The sequence below is a fragment of the Myotis lucifugus genome, unplaced genomic scaffold (assembly GCF_000147115.1).
Source record: "Myotis lucifugus unplaced genomic scaffold, Myoluc2.0 scaffold_160, whole genome shotgun sequence".
Taxonomy (NCBI): domain Eukaryota; kingdom Metazoa; phylum Chordata; class Mammalia; order Chiroptera; family Vespertilionidae; genus Myotis; species Myotis lucifugus.
The window spans coordinates 1,108,225-1,124,520 of record NW_005871208.1 but is presented as its reverse complement, the minus strand read 5'-3'; the positions used below and the strand labels follow the sequence as shown (position 1 = coordinate 1,124,520).

The following is a 16,296-nucleotide window of genomic DNA, read 5'->3' as shown; positions in this document are numbered from 1 at the left end:
GAATATGGGCATCAGGAAGAATCAGAAGCCCTGCCTCGGCCACCAAACGGCTGTCTGTTCTTGTCCTTGGTGTCCTCATCTCTAAGGTCTCCTTCAGGTTCTAAAAGACCGACTCTGCACCTTCGCTTTACTTCTTTGTCCTATGCACCCAGTCGGCAACATGTTCATGTGTGGATTATTGTTTTGTGCATGTTCCTAAGACACGTGTGTCCATGCTTTGCACGTGCACACCTGTTGGATGTGTCTGAAGGATTTGACCATGGAGGGAAGGGGTTGCTCCATCTTGTTTCTCCTCAACACATGTTTGAATGGAAAAAGCACCCAATTTTGCTGCTAAAATTGACTGAAGGGAACTTGAGGGTTGCCTGCTCACCTGCATAAAGCTCTGCACCCACCTGCCCATCAAATTTGTGCCCAAGTGAAATGCCTGGCTATATGGGTGGTAAAGGGAGAAGATCGGGTGAGGTCTGGCCATGTGCAAGTACATGTCCCAAGTCCTGAATCTTGGTGGTTTCTTGAGGTCAACTGGCACATTTAGTCCCTTTGGGGAACAATATTGCCACTGAATGCAGGAACAAAGGGGTCCATGAGGTTGAGGGTGTGACCCCCATAGAGAGGCTGGGTGCACCTTACAGATACCAAATATTGAGGAAGTCTGCTGCCCTGACATGAATAGTCAAGGTGAAAAGTGTTTCTGATTGGGAGTCTCAGGTGTCATCACAATGGAACCATCTTCTCTACACTCTAGGAGCTGTAAACTGGAAGACCCAGGTTATGACTGCACCTCCAAATGGCCTCCGCTGCCCTTTCATTGTGAGCTCCAGGGGGGAGGGTTATGTCTGCCTTTTCACTGCTCTGTTGCCTGTGCTTAGAACATCAAACACCTGGCACTTAGTAGTTGCTAATAAACATTTATTAACTGCAGGCAGGACTCTCCAAGATAATAGGAGAGTGCTGTCTGGGAGGGATCTAGCTTTTGAGGGACTCGGGGAGGGAGGTGGTAGGGGCCTGAGTCCTTAGACATTGTGCTTAGGGACCCTGGCTCTATGCAGCAGGTCAGCCTACTCTAGGGGTTTACCTAATACCTGCTGTCCTTGTCCAGCCTACCCTCCTCTGGCCCTCCTCTTGGTGCACCCTCCACTCCCTCACCTGGACAGGCATACCTCCACTGACTTCCACAGCCCTAGTTGCCACCTGGCCCAGTCTCCTTGAAATCCACCACAATCAATGGCCTCAGGGTCCCTCTGAGGATGGGAGAGACAACCCTGAGAAGGACGGGCAGGGAACAAGGACATCAAAGAGTTTGGCTCTCCCAGCCTTGGGCACCAGAGCACATACCATCACTCTTGAATCCACCTCTCCCCAAAACCTCAAGGAAACTCCTCCAAGAAAGACCCAATAATACAAAGTTGGAGACTCAGGAGATCTGGAGAACAGACAGGAATGCAAACCTGTGTCAACTGAACTTCTGCCACAATTCTATCTGTGAAACACCCTAAACCTCAGAGGTAAATTCACACCCAGACCACCAGAAAACTAATGCAGGTGGAAAAATACACTGATGTGCAAGCCACGCACGGGTGTTCTCAGGGAGCAATGTAAAGGGGTTAGTGCCTGTGCACAGTTTATCTGAGAAGGCTTCTTGGGGGTGAGAATAAAACTGGAGGTTAAAATAAAAACAAAGAAACCTTCCTTGGCAGGAAGAAAAGAAGGTGTTCCTAGTCTCTAAGTTTCGAGGTTTTAAAGGAGGTAGTGACACTGGCTATAAGGTCTAGGTGTTCAGGTAGACATTGTCTACCAGGGTAAAGGTGACAATGAAGGTCAAAGGTCACAGAAGGGGGAGTGAGGAAGAAAGGGAAGTAAAAGACTTATCTATTTCCATCTATATTACAGAAGTCGGTAAGACAATCCAGCTTTGGAAACGCCAATCCAGGTGAAAAAATTAGAGAGAGGAGGCAAAGAAGGAAGGAAGTGGGCCACTCCAGACAAGAACTGATGACTGAGAGAAATAAGAATGGAAAGGGATGAGAGGCAGGCTGGGTGAACCTGGCGGGGGGGAGGGGGGGGATTTCAGGAAATGAATGACCCAGGAGGAAAGGCAGATGGAGCCAGCTTCCGCTCGGGAGGCTTGATGGGAGAAAGCTGTGGCAGTTCCCACTCCCATAGGCATGCCCACTAAGGCACTCCCAGGCCTTGACCCTTTGTTTCACAGGAAGCTCTGAAGGGTTTAGTCAGCACGGCTCAGAAAACAAGCATCCTTCTTCTGGGAGAAAGATGATCATGCAAGGAGTACAGAAAACAAAGACAATTATTCTTTCCACCCCAGACGCATGCACCACCCCAGCTAGGACCTGGGAGCACTGGCCACCAGGTGAGAACTCCTGTGCTCCTCTTGGCCTATATCAACAAAAGCTATGATTCATAGGTTCCCGGTGGAAACTGAGACTCTCAAACAATCTCTTGATGGAGGAGAGGCCCACCCCCTGGCCTTGGCTCCAAGGAGGAAATAGCTCAGACAACAGAGATCCGCACCTCTAAGTGCCAAGCTGCCATTCCAGGTGCCAAGCGTCTGCCAGCCCATCAGTTACCGTGTGCTTTAAGAAGAGCACCTGTGTGGCAAGACCATGGCATCTTGCTCTACTTCTAGCTAGGCAATGTCCATCTGTTTAATTTTCCATTCAGGGATGCAGCTTCCTCATCCACAAAAAGGAGACTAAATGCATTTCAGGTCCTCCCTCACTCTGCCACCCTCCAAAACCACTGCAAGGAGCAAGAAGTCAGCAAGATGAAAGGGATCTAACAATGTCTCTGTCTGACTCCCCCAGGGTAGAGACAGGAGGATGAGAGGCAGATAAAAGGGGAACAAGGAGCCTTGTAGACTTTTCAGTTTTAGTCAGACAGAGGAGAGCGGGCATAGTCAATAAGGAAAAAGGGAAAAAGGAAAAATCCTCTACTTGGTGCAACCACTGGAGCTCTTTGACGAAGGACTAAGGGTGAGGACCCTGGCCTGCAGTAGGAGGAGTGGCCAGTCTGGGAGACTTCTGGAATTAAGCAGCCTCAAACAGCAGGGAGGGAGTGCTTTGCTGTCTACCACCTTTTCATAAATTACCTAGTGGGATTCACAGTCATCTTCCCAACAGACCATGAGTTTCCTATAAAAGAAAAAGAACGTGTATTGTGTTTCTTTCAAACTCGCCATAGAATGGACTGGCACTTCATTTATACTCGCTTGATAGTGTCAGGAGAGAAGACTGAACATTTACTCACATGGTCAAGGCATTGCAAAAGCTGTTTTCATACATGAATACTCATCAGAAACCCGTCTTTAGAGACATCCAGACTGAGGCTCAGAGACTTCTGTGATTGGCCAAAGGTCTCACAACGAGTACAGGGCAGGCCTGGGATTCAACCCTGTCTGTCTACTCTCATGGCTTCTCTCCACGGCAGACAAGAGGGCCTGGTCTTTAATCACGTTGCATTGGAATAGACAGGACATACATGCACGTGCTCCAGAATTTCCTGTGACCGGAACAATAGAGATGGAAGCTTAAGAGTAAAATAAAGGGACAATCAAAACTCAGTGGATTCCTGAGAAAGATGAGGTTAAAGCAGGATTTTCAGGATCTGGAGAGACAGCTTGTTGGGAGGCGGGAGACTGGGCAATAATAGCTGAGAAAATGCTCAGGGGTGGGAAGCACAGCTAAGGGATAAGAAGGAACAGGAAACAATAAATCGCAGTCACTTGTAATGACACAAGATGTTTGGACAGGGGAGAGTCGGTCCCAGGCCTAAGAAAGCGGTTTAGAAATGAGGCAGTGTTTTTTGAGTCCATTATCAGATGCATGATTAGGACATGACTGAAAGCAATTAATGTGCTTCTCATTCACTTGCTGATCAAGTTGCAACTGGAAAGGATTTTGCACATGGGGGAGGCGTGCCAGGGAACCAACCAGTGGCTCCTACACCATTTCCAGAGGAGAGCTGAGTGTGAGCTCAGGGCTGGCAAATGCCTAAGAGATGCCATCAGAGGCCTTGATCAGCATTGCCCCGCCCCTCCCAGAGGCCCATAAAAGCCATGGGGCCTGGGGCTCCCCAGATACCCTGTCTTCTCTATCCCCCTTCATACACATCTGCGCCAGGAGCTCCTCTTGCCCCCCTTTCTCAGCAGCCATGTCCAGGCAGTCCACCATCACTTTTCAGACCGGCAGCCGCAGGGGCTTCAGCACCACCTCAGCCTCCAGGCGCCCTCGCTTCAGCTCAGCCTCTCTGGCCCGCACCACAGGGGGCAGTGGAGGGCTGGGAAGAATCAGTGGTCCAGGGGCCAGCTTTGGAAGCCGCAGCCTCTACAACCTAGGGGGGACCAAGCGGGTCTCCATCAGTGGGAGTGGCAACAACTTCAGAAGTGGCTTTGGTGGTAGGGCAAGCAGTGGGTTTGGGGTCAGCAGTGGCTTTGGCTATGGGGGTGGAGTGGGCGGGGGCTATGGGAGTTCTGGCTTCCCTGTCTGCCCCCCTGGAGGCATCCAAGAAGTCACTGTCAACCACAGTCTCCTGACTCCCCTCAACCTGCAAATCGACCCCACCATCCAGCGAGTGCGGAAAGAGGAGCGAGAGCAGATCAAGACCCTCAACAACAAGTTTGCCTCCTTCATCGACAAGGTGAGCCAGGAGCTGCTTCTGCTCCATTGGGTTGGGCTGGCAGGACCTCTTGGAGCGGCCCCTGGATCAGAGGGGAAGCAGCAATGCAACAACCTTCCTGCTAAGCACATCTGATTAGCAGGTGCCTTCCAGTGGGGTGAGATATTTACAAGTGGGACCAGCTTGCTCCAAGGGACCTTGTGAAAATTTCTCTGTATCCTGCTTGGGAGCCATGTGGGCTGGTTCGGTCAACACCAGGAAAGTTAAGTTGTTCTTTGCAGGAGGAGTTCCCACTAAGCCAACTAACCTAACCCAGAGCAGGCTTTGTCGAGACTGTCAACCCAAGAATAGAGGCTCCCCATAGAGGCCTCCAAGCCCCACTATACTAGTTCTATGGAAGCCCCTGAGCACTGTGGGGTAGCTTCAAGGGCTTTCTCATCTTGACTTGGAGTTGTCAATTAAATAGTTGATGTATGGGTGTCTTGTGAGAAGTATACTTTTCTTCTTTCCCTCATTAATTGGAGTATCTGGCTCCAACTAATTTCTCAAGTCTCCCCAGTGTCTCAGGATTTCATTCTCTTCTTTCCCACTCTAGGTGCGCTTCCTGGAGCAGCAGAACAAGGTCCTGGAAACCAAGTGGAGCCTCCTGCAAGAGCAGGGCACCAAGACGGTGAGGCAGAACCTGGAGCCCTTCTTTGATGCCTACCTCAATGACCTCCGCCGGCAGCTGGACAGCGTCACCAGTGAGAGGGGCAGGCTGGACGCTGAGCTGAGGAACACGCAGGACGTCGTAGAAGATTTCAAAGTCAGGTAGGTGGGAGATGGGCTTCTGGTCACACGCAGTCATCTCTGGGTGCAAAAGAGCAAATGCTAGTGTCAGCTGGGAGGTTTGGAACTTGCAGTCATTATCCCATAAGATGAAGACAGTATGGTGGGAGGTGGCAGAGGTACCCCCATCCCATGCATCACTATTTATAAGAAGCCTATTCTTCCCTGTCTACACAACTACAAAGGGGTATCTATATCACCTAACAGAATATTGTTACTCTGGAAAGCATAATATTATTTCAAGGTGAGCATGTGGTTTAACTCCACTGGGCACGGGCTCTATTATTAAGATGGCTTGCATTTCCACGGATGCACACTAGAGTAAAATGAGGTAATCTGGTCCTCCTCGGGCAGCAGTTCTCAACCTGTGGGTCGCGACCCCTTTGGCGGTCGAACGACCCTTTCACAGGGGTCGCCTAAGACCATCCTGCATATCAGATATTTACATTACGATTCATAACAGTAGCAACATTACAGTTATGAAGTAGCAACGAAAATAATTTTATGATTGGGTCACAACATGAGGAACTGTATTTAAAGGGCCAGAAGGTTGAGAACCACTGTCTCAGGAGGCTAAATTTGACTGGCGATCACCCAGGCCACAGTTGGTGAGGTATCCAGGGGAAAGGGGTAGTCCTCACTGACCCTTTAGCTGCCTTACCCTTGGTTTCTGAGTTAGAGCTACACTTACTTGCTAAAAGCATACTGCTCAAACAGCTGCCCTGAGGCTCAGTGAAAATATACCCAAATCTACCAGGAACACTGTCCTGAACAAAGTTTACAGCAGGCGCTTGGGGGAGCAAAAAAACTTTCTTAATATATTTTTATTGATTTCAGAGAGGACAGGAGAGGGAGAGAGAGATAGAAACATCAATGATGAGAGAGAATCACTGATCGGCTGCCTCCTGCACACCCCACACTGGGGATCAAGCCCACAACCCAGGCATGTGCCCTGACAGGGAATCAAACTGTAACCTCTTGGTTCATAGGTTGATGCTCAACCACTGAGCCATGCCAGCCCGGCAGAGACAACAAAATTTTTTAAAATTCGAATTGTACATCTCTAAGAAGATAGAGTTGCATAAATACATATTTCTATTTCCGTAAGTTCCATGCTCACCTTCTAGTCTTAGAAAAGAAAGAAGAATGGGGGGGGGCGGGTTAACCTTCTAGCAGAAGAAATTATTCTCCTTTTATAGAAGGAGAAGTAGAGGTTAAGTAAATCACCCAAAGTCACGCATAGGCTAGCAGAAGAGCTGGAGGGGATTTGAGGTCTCTTAACTCTTGTTGCACCAGCACCCTCCTCCTCAGCCTGGGAAGAACTCCATCAAAGCCTTGCTCAATAGCACACCCCCTTCCTCTGCTCACAGGTATGAGGACGAAATTAACAAGCGCACTGCTGCTGAGAATGAGTTTGTGGCCCTGAAGAAGGTGGGTGGAAATGTCTCTCAAAGGAGAAGATTCAAAATTGAATCTTGGAGTGTGGGGCGACCCAACCCTTGGGCCACTCAAGAAATGTCACATGACCTGGAGAATATTTGGAGAGTTCAAACCTGCCAAAATGCTCCCTCTGTATTTATGGCCCCACTGTCCCTGCTTAGGGTTTTGTTAGCCCAGGGAACTCAAACCTCTAGTTCTCACCCACCCCAACCCCCAACCCCAGATGCAGAGTTTGCTAAAATCCAACCTAGAAGGGCCAGAGAGGAGTCTGCTCAGCTTCTCTGGGACTTGCTGCTTGTGGCTGGGGTCTCAGAGGAGCACCCTGTGCTGTTGTTCCAGGATGTGGATGCTGCCTACATGAACAAGGTGGAGCTGGAGGCCAAGGTCAGCTGTCTGACCGACGAGATCAACTTCTTACGGATGCTCTATGAGGAAGTAAGAGCCTGCAAATGTGTCTATCCCCCCTAGGTCTGGCCCCTGGAAAGAAAGGGGTGCCTCAGAGAGCATCATACCCATAGTGGCCCCACCCGCTATTGTGCCCCAAGTGCTCCAAACTAGGGTTTGGAAGGTCGGGGGACCCAGGAGAACTGCTTGAAATCTTGCCACACTAAAGCCTACTCCAGCTGTGGGGCTTATGCCCCGCCCCATAGCATATTGAGGAAAGAGTGCTGATTCTTGAATCCCAGGTTACTGGGTAGCATTCCCAAGGGATTCAAGACTCACATTTCCATTCCCCCTCCCAGAAAAGTTCAGAAAGGCAAGCTATGCCTCAGCTCACTGGTCAACTTCTTGACCTCTGGGGACGCTTCATTCTGGGCACTGTACTTGGAAACAAGAGACCTGGGCCTGTGGGAGGGAGAGAGAAGCAGGGAGGGATAAAAACATACTGTGAAGGGGGCAGAGGGCCCTAAAAATCATCTGATCCTAAAGAAACCCTCTATTGTTAAGGAACCCCATAAATGCTGGGAGTGCCCAGGGAAAAACAGAAGACTCCCTGCCAGGAATGCCAAAGGAGGGCTTCCTGACCTTGATGGGTGGTCAACCACATGATTTCAAGATCCCTTCTTTTCATGCCTTGATGACCCTGAGTTTACTGACCCTGCAGGAGCTGTCCCAGATGCAGACCCAGGTCAGCGACACCTCCGTGGTACTGTCCATGGACAACAACCGCAGCCTAGACCTGGACAGCATCATCGCTGAGGTCAAGGCCCAGTACGAAGACATTGCCAACCGCAGCCGGGCTGAGGCTGAGTCTTGGTACCAGACCAAGGTGAGTGTGGGCACCTCTGTGATAGGGTTCAGGACTAGTGTTTTCTGAAGCCCCAAATCATCATCTAACTATTAGCCACAAGTTTCCAGAAACATGTAAGCATTTCCATCTCTTTCAACTTGGCAGAAGCATCTCTGATCCTATGAAAACTTGGCTTGAAATGTGTATGGAAACCCACCCATGCACTCTATTATGGGGTCAGGCGATGCTAGGCGCTCAGGACAGCCACCACCCCCACATCACTTATGATCTGGTTAGGGGTTGGGTGAGACTCTAAAACATCCCAGAAACAGTCATAAAGCTGTTTCTAAATGGCTTATTTATTCGGTACATGTTTATAGAGATCCTACAATATGCCAAGGAGATTACAGAGTTGTAAATTAATAAACTGCAAACAGAACCCAAGGTCTGGGAGACCTGAACTGAATAGACAATCTTGGAAGGGAAAAGACAACATCAACAAAAAGCTTCCAAGAAGAGGTGCATTTTCAATCCACTTTGGAAGCAGCAAGGTACAAAAGAGTGCTGAGCGCTCTAACCGGTTTGGCTCAGTGGATAGAGCGTCGGCCTGCGGACTCAAAGGTCCCAGGTTTGATTCCGGCTAAAGGCATGTACCTTGGTTGCGGGCACATCCCCAGTAGGAGGTGTGCAGGAGGCAGCTGATCGATGTTTCTCTCTCATCGATGTTTCTAACTCTCTATCCCTCACCCATCCTCTCTGTAAAAAACCAATAAAATATATTTTAAAAAGAGTGCTGAGCAAGGTGTTCAGGGCTGAGCAAGCAGTTCTGTGGGGCTGGAAGCCAGAAATTAGCACTTTGCTAAGCAAGAGAATTTGTATCTGGAAGAAAGAGGTTGGGACAACCAGAGAGAGCTACTGTCCGGAAGTGCAGATGGCAAGAAGGCCTGGCTTTGGAGGTTATAGTAAGCAGGATAGTCCAGTGGAGGAGATGAGCGCCCTGACAAATTCAGACGCTTTTCAGGGGGCAGCTGCTCACCTACAGGCTGCCTCGTATCCCTTGCCCTGCTCTGTGCACTCATACCTTAGTCCCTACCCCTGCAAGGTGGTGGGAAGGAAGAGGGAATCAGCTGACAGGGGTGCACAGTGTAAAGGCAGCCCTTTGATGGTGAGTGGAGGTGAAATACACTTAACCCCCAAGTGGAGTGGTTGAAATTTACAACAAATTATTTCTTTTGTTGGTGGTGCTGTTGTTTCCTTTAACTGTGTGTATCCAAAAACAGGAGCTGAGCTTTTCAGCATTTTCAAATCCAACAGATAATCGTTCAGGCAGGGGCCCTTCTTTCATTGGGAAAGGTGTGGGTTTCACTCCAGTCCACTCAACACGGGGTGCATTTATTTCTCCTAAATGAGTACATCCTGGATGTGCACCAAGGTGAGATGGGGAGCTGCCTGAGATGGAGATTCTGTTACAAAGTCTTCAGAACTGGACCCTCTACAGCCTCGGCTCCACCCAACACCATTTCCTTGCAATGTCATCCCTTCCCCAGCAGTGGTGTCTGGAGGGCTACCAAAATTCATGATGACAATCAGTCTGGATGTATGTTCTGTGACCAGGAGCTTCCCAAGGACAGTGACCAAGTCTCTCTCATTCCCAGAGCTCATCACGCTTCTTCAGGCCCCAGGGTCCTCACATAGGCTGTTTCCGGTCTGGAGTGGTCTCTCCCCAGCCAGTCACTTAGCTCCCTCCCTCCCATCCTTCTGAGCACAGCTCAAGCATCTCCATCCCTGGAAAGACTGCCCTGATGGCTTTTCCCACTTCCATAGCTGGGTCAGATTCCTTTATTACACTCTGGTAGGACTTTGTTAAGTTCCTAAGGGGCACTTTTCTCAGTTTGGAACTATATATTCAATAATATGCTGCTTTGATTAATGTCTATCTCCCCCCAGTAAACTGTAAGCAGGGGTCTATGTTCTTCACAATATTCCCAAAGCCTAGTACGTGCCCATCAAGTAGATGTGCTCAAGAAATACCACCTGAATAAATGAGTGAAGGAATGTGTGAATGATCAGTGAATGGATGGGCCTGCTGTGGCGCTGATGGCCAGGCTGTGCATACAGGGAGTCCTAGCCCTGGCATTTGACCAGATGACTGACTCTGCTCTGGTTCCTTCAGTATGAGGAGCTGCAGGTCACGGCGGGCAGACACGGCGATGATCTTCGAAATACCAAACAAGAGATCTCTGAGATGAACCGGATGATCCAGAGGCTGAGAACCGAGATTGACAACGTGAAGAAGCAGGTAAAGTTTAGGCAGGGCCAAGAATTCCCTGCACACTCATTTCTCCTGGGTCATTCTGCCATGTGCATAGGACTCCAACCAAGAAGCATCACATGTCCAGGGGCTACCAGAAAGGCTCTCAGCTTCTTCCTTTCCTCACAGTGCTCCAGCCTGCAAACAGCCATCGCTGACGCAGAACAGCGCGGAGAACTGGCCCTCAAGGATGCACGAGCCAAGCTGGTGGACCTGGAGGAAGCCCTGCAGAAGGCCAAGCAGGACATGGCCCGGCTGCTGCGCGAGTACCAGGAGCTCATGAACGTCAAGCTGGCCCTGGACGTGGAGATCGCCACCTACCGCAAGCTGCTGGAGGGCGAGGAGTGCAGGTGAGGGCAGAGGCAGTAACTCCATCCCAGCTGCCTGGCTATTCCTAGGGCTTCAGGTTGCTGCAGCCCTCTCCTCAACTGGAAAGGAGAGCAAAATGCAGGTGGAATTGAATTATGACAAAGAATACAGGTGAAATTTTTTTCATGTTAGTGAATCATTATCAAATTCCCATGTTTGAGGTACAACTACCTACAGCACCCCATAGAAATCTAGGACCTGATCAGGTCTAAGTCATCAAGTTCTATCAAAGGAGAAATCTGGGTACATGGCAGGGCTGGATGTGTGGTATGAAAGTCTCTGGACCGAGAATAAATTGTCCTAGGAGTTAAGCTAACTAACAAGCTATGCAACCTTAGCAAAGTCAGTATCCCCTCTCTGGCCCTCAGTTTCTTCAAAGATAGAATAGAGCAGGTCACATGATCTGGCTCAGTGGAAGCTTTGTGCTCTGCCAGTTACCAGCTGTGTGACCCAGAGCAAATTACTTAACTTCTCCATTCCTCAGTGTCCTCGCCTGTACAAAGGGGATAACCATAATTTCTAGCTCATATATTTTTAAGAGTGTTAATATAGGGGCTATACATGAAGCTCTTAAAATAATGCAGGGTATACAAAAAGTGTACATTAAATAATTGTTACCATTCAGTTTAGTGGCCAAAGATATGGGCTTCGGTGTCAAATGAATCTGGCTTCAAGTTGTAATGCTGGACAAATTAATTAACCTCTCTGAGCTTGAATTTCTCCATCTGTAAAACTGAGATAATAACACCTACTTAATGGAGTTGTTGAGAGAATTAAGTGGCAGAATGTAGGTAACAGGTACCCAGTAATTGTTAGCTCTTTTAATGTTCTAAGTGTGTATTTACAAATGAATGCCAGTTCTGTCCTCAAGATGCTAAAACAAAATTACTCTATTTGCTACCACGATAATAGACTGATTATTGCAAGTGTTATGTTTATGACTCAGCCTCCTCTCCACACCTATAATACCTTAGCACTGCCCAGTGCACGACAATGGTCCATTGTTCAGAGAGAATTCTTCTTGTTCTATGACAAGTCCTGCCTTTTCAATGACACCAGTGTATGATGGCTTTAATTTTCATAAGGTGTCTACCTAGTCTAAACCAAAAATGGGCTTCTGGGATTACAGGTTTTACTCCTATGAACCTCAAACTCCACATTATTTCATTCATTAAATTATTACTTTTTAATATTACTAGTATTTAAATAATTTCAACCTCCACTATTTCTGCAATAAAAATAAAGGGTTTGTACTGCATTTAAAACAATTACAAAAATGTCATTTTAAATGCCCACAAACTTCTGGACACAACAGTAACCTCTTTCTCCCCCCTCCTTCCAATCAGGCTGAGTGGAGAGGGTGTTTCTCCAGTTAACATCTGTGAGTATGACATTCTTTGCATCATTTGGAGTATTTGTGATTGGGGGATGGAGGGGTGGTGGGCGCGCATGAGGCATTGGAGAGGATCCCACCAAAAGGGTTCATTTTGAGGTGGTCTGACGTTCTGAATTTGTTAAAAAGAGAACCATCTTAGGAGAGAGTCTTCCATGTCACAATACTGACCTCTCTGTAAGTGTGTGAGTGCCACAAAGGGGCACTGGGAGGTTTGCTGAACTCCTTCTGCATAGAAGACCATAGGCCACACCTCCCCTCTCCCAGGACTTCACACTGTTCTCCGTGGGGCTGCAAGTCTGGCTCAGAGATGAGTGTCCGATGCAGACAGACTTTATGAAAACTCTTGGTCTGCCCTCAGCCTTTGGAGGGAGCCTTCATGCTGAGCACAAGGGCATTGTTATTTAGACAGCCTTTTCCCGGAACAACTTGGGAAGAAGCCCTACTGCTTGTCTCAACTCTGTAGATCATAACTACAGAGAGTAACCAAGAGTTTTCAGGGCAGTGAGAGCACCATACACATAGCAGGGGGTGCAGCAGCTGAGGAATGAGAAGCTTTCGCAAGCTGGCCCAACCCCCAGCAGAAGGCGTCACTCAGAGCTCAGTGCTGGCACCTTGAGGCCAACAGAAATGACTTCTACAACATACACTCTAAAAGTGAGTTTTGTTTCTCTATGTGAGATTCACAAAAGCAATTGATTATATTAGCCAATGGTTCTAGAAGGCTGAGCTCTCAACCACCCAGGTGTCCATCCTTGATGTCTTTGTCCACGGTTCTCAACTTGTGGGTCACAAACAATGAAAATACATCCTTCATATCAGATATTTACATTATGATTCATAACAGTAGCAAAATTACAGTTATGAAGTAGCAACGAAAATAATTTTATGGTTGGGGTCACCACAACATGAGGAACTGTATTAAAGGGTCTCGGCATTAGGAAGATTGAGAACCACTGGTTCTCCAGAGATACTCAAAGTTAATTTGGGGAATGGACGGCACCACCTCTAAAGTTTCCATTCTCTTGAAAGCACCTGAAAGTCTGTGTTGGTTTCCGAGGGCTGCCACAACAAAGTACACAAACTGGGTAGCTTAAAACAACAGATGTTTATTGTCTCACCGTCTGCAGGCTAGAAATCCCAAACTGAGGTGCCAGCGGGACTGTGCCCCCTCTGAAACCTATAGGGCAGAATGCCCCCTTGCCTCTTCTAGCTTCTGGTGGTTGCTGTCAATCCTTGGCTCACCACTCCAATCTCTGTCTTTGTGGTCAAATGGCCGTGTTCTTGTGTGTCTGTTTTCACATTAGGACACCTTCCCTCTTCTTATAAGGACACTGGTCATACTGGGTTAGAGCCCACCCTAATGATTTTCCTCTTAACTTGGTTATATCTGCAAATATTCCAAATAAGGTCCCATTCTCAGGTACTGGGGGTGATGACTTCAACATATTTTTTGAAGGACAGAATTCATCCCATAACAGAATCTATTTTTTATTTCAACTTTTCTTCTCAAGAACCCAAAGTAGGAGACTAGATGTTTAAGGTGGTGGTGGTGGTGGTGGTTATAAAAGTTAGGAAAAGAACAGGTTGGGATGAGAATAGTTGGCTGGCAAATGGGTTGGCTGTCACTTGGTCTATCAAGAATATTCCAGCCCCGCTTCTGGGATTCTGAGCACAGAGGCTGGGGGACACCAAGGAAAGCACGTGCGTGCCTCCCTATGAGCTTCCAGAAGGAAGGGAGACACCAGAGCCGGGTCCGCAGGGGGAGATGGGACAGCGCAGCAGGGGGGAGTGGGCGGGATCAAAAGGGAAGGCAACTGGACTGGAACAGCTTCCCAGAGGAGAGAAGTCTCCATTAAGTTCTGGAAGGAAGAGAGAGGCATGGAGTAGTTGCGGGGAGGCAGAAAGCCATTCTAGACTGGGAGGATGCAGAGCTGCTGCACAGAGAGGACCCAGCTGAGGCTCAGCACAGTGATCCCACTACACCCTGCCCCCCTCTCCCCAGGAACTTCAGGGCACAGGCCCTGACACCCCCAGTGTCTTCTCTCCTGCCTTTGAATCTGACCACATCTCCTCTCTTCCCACAGCTGTGGTCACCTCCACTGTTTCCAGTGGCTACGGCAGTGGCAGTGGCATTGGAGGTGGAGGCCTGGGTCTCGGTGGGGGCAGCGGCTATTCCTTCAACACCAGCGGTGGGCACAGCTTGGGCATGGGGCTGGGAGGCTCCGGCTTCAGTGCCAGTAGCAGCCGGGGCCTTGGGGGCAATGGCTCCAGTGTCAAGTTTGTCTCCACCACGTCCTCCAGCCGAAAGAGCTATAAACACTAAGTGCAGCCACTCACTCCCTCTCCCCGGTCCTGAAACCAGGTTTACCCACTGGCCTGTGTCCTTGGACACCTGGGTCCTTCTCCTTCTTCTCCCCATCACAAGGCCCACCTGTGCTGCTAGGAAGCCTGGCATCCTGGTAAACCCCAGTCTCCAACCTGAGCCAGCCTCTGCCCTTCTGACAGTCCCCCAGACTGCCCCTGGAGCCCTCTCTGTGCCAGAGCACAGACTTTCAAGATTCACATTCGGCTTGTCTTGCAGAGACTCCCCTTCAGCTCCGCCTCCCTCGCTCCAGATGCAGAAATGCGGAGTCTGTGTCTCCCAGACCATCTTAATGCCAGGTTGTCAGGCCCCCTGTCTCACGGTGCTTATAAGCTGCCCGCTGGGAGTGAGGGCTCCCTCTCTCCCCTCTCTGGAATGTGTCAATTAAATGTATGTGTAATGTGTTTGGTGTCCAGCCCTCTGTTTGGAATGGTGACGGAGCACAGAACAATTCTTCTCCTCCTCCTCCTTCCCCTCCTCCTCCTCCTCCTCCTCCTCCTCCTCCTCCTCCTCCTCCTCCCAGCACAAGGCCTCACACAAGGAGTACCCAGAGCACATCAGACTTTCCTTCCCCACTTCTCCCCAGAGCTCAGAAGGCTGGACTGGGGGGAGATGGGAAGGACAGGAGGGCAGACTCCCCACACCCAAGCTTCTGCCCATTTCCTCCTACCCCTCGTTGGGATGTCTTCTTTGAGAAGCCCCAGCCCCTGGGCAGAAGCTCTGCCCAGCTTCCCCACTACATATGTCATGCAGGGAGATGCCATCCCTCCCAAAGCCAGACTGTTTCTCCAAAACACTGACGTAGGGTGGGGGGCCCAGCCCTGTGCCAGCAAAGGGACCATTGTTCCCTGACAGCTTCAAACTTGCAGACCTGAGCAGAGAAATCACAGGGCAGGAGCGGAGTTAAAAGCCAGCCCCGGGGCAGCACCTTCACTTAGCACAGGAGACATTTAGGCCCATAATTGCAGCAATGAGACATCCCGAAGCACCCACATTCCTGAGTTTACAGTCTCCTGGCCCCCTCTCATCAGGGAAAATTGGGAAGGATTGAAAAGGAAAGGATGGCAAGAAGGAGAGAAATGGCACTGAGAACAATTGTTAAACATCCCTGGTGGAGGGGGAGGATCAAGTTAAGAGCTGGAACAAGAGGAGTAGAGGGGGCAGGAGTTTGCTTCTCTGTAACAAGCCACCTCTCTCCGTCGCTATGAGGTGCAGTCAGGCCACTGGGCCCCCACATTGGCGCAGCAGTCACTGGCTATCTGAGGTCTGCCAAGTCTCTTAACTACTCCATGCCTCAATTGCTTCATGTGCAAAACAAGAACAGTAATAGCCACCATGTGGTGCTGTGTAAAGATTAAATGAGAAGGCAGGTGTAAAACAGCTACCCATGGCAGCCACTCAGGAAATGTTAGCAATTTTTATTGCCCTCTACCCTCACAAAGTTATTATGAGAATCAAATGACATAATGATTGCAACTGACCTGCCACATGGTCTTGCACAGATTGAGTCCTCAATAAATGGGGTTTCTTTATAAGTGATAGGAAGGGCTTGGGTCCAAAGTCCAAGACCTGGAAATCAAGAAGAGAGGAGCCGATGAGACGCAGTGGGAGTGTCAACAGCATGTGGCAGAGAACCTGGGCAAGTGGGGGCCTCAGGACCCAGGCCTGCCCAGGGCTCGAATGCCCAGGCCCAGTCCTGCCCTAGGTAGGGAGTTCCCATGATG

The 16,296-nt window shown here is 49.3% G+C and overlaps 1 protein-coding gene across 1 annotated transcript; it reads left to right on the top strand.

The window, feature by feature from the left end:
- The first annotated feature begins 4,113 nt into the window (after nucleotides 1-4,113).
- On the top strand, nucleotides 4,114-14,573 carry LOC102433381 (keratin, type II cytoskeletal 75). Its single transcript, XM_023759670.1, has 9 exons — nucleotides 4,114-4,656; nucleotides 5,231-5,445; nucleotides 6,834-6,894; nucleotides 7,243-7,338; nucleotides 8,009-8,173; nucleotides 10,308-10,433; nucleotides 10,575-10,795; nucleotides 12,161-12,195; nucleotides 14,295-14,573. The coding sequence occupies exons 1-9, from the start codon at nucleotides 4,171-4,173 to the stop codon at nucleotides 14,531-14,533; spliced, it is 1,644 nt and encodes a 547-aa protein (XP_023615438.1). The 5' UTR covers nucleotides 4,114-4,170; the 3' UTR covers nucleotides 14,534-14,573.
- Nucleotides 14,574-16,296: the final 1,723 nt, after the last annotated feature.

Coding starts and splice junctions, on each gene's coding strand:
- LOC102433381 (XM_023759670.1), top strand. CDS start 4,171: ATGTCCAGGCAGTCCACCATCACTTTTCAGACCGGCAGCCGCAGGGGC. Junction 4,657..5,230: donor TTGCCTCCTTCATCGACAAG/GTGAGCCAGGAG, acceptor TTCCCACTCTAG/GTGCGCTTCCTGGAGCAGCA. Junction 6,895..7,242: donor AGTTTGTGGCCCTGAAGAAG/GTGGGTGGAAAT, acceptor CTGTTGTTCCAG/GATGTGGATGCTGCCTACAT.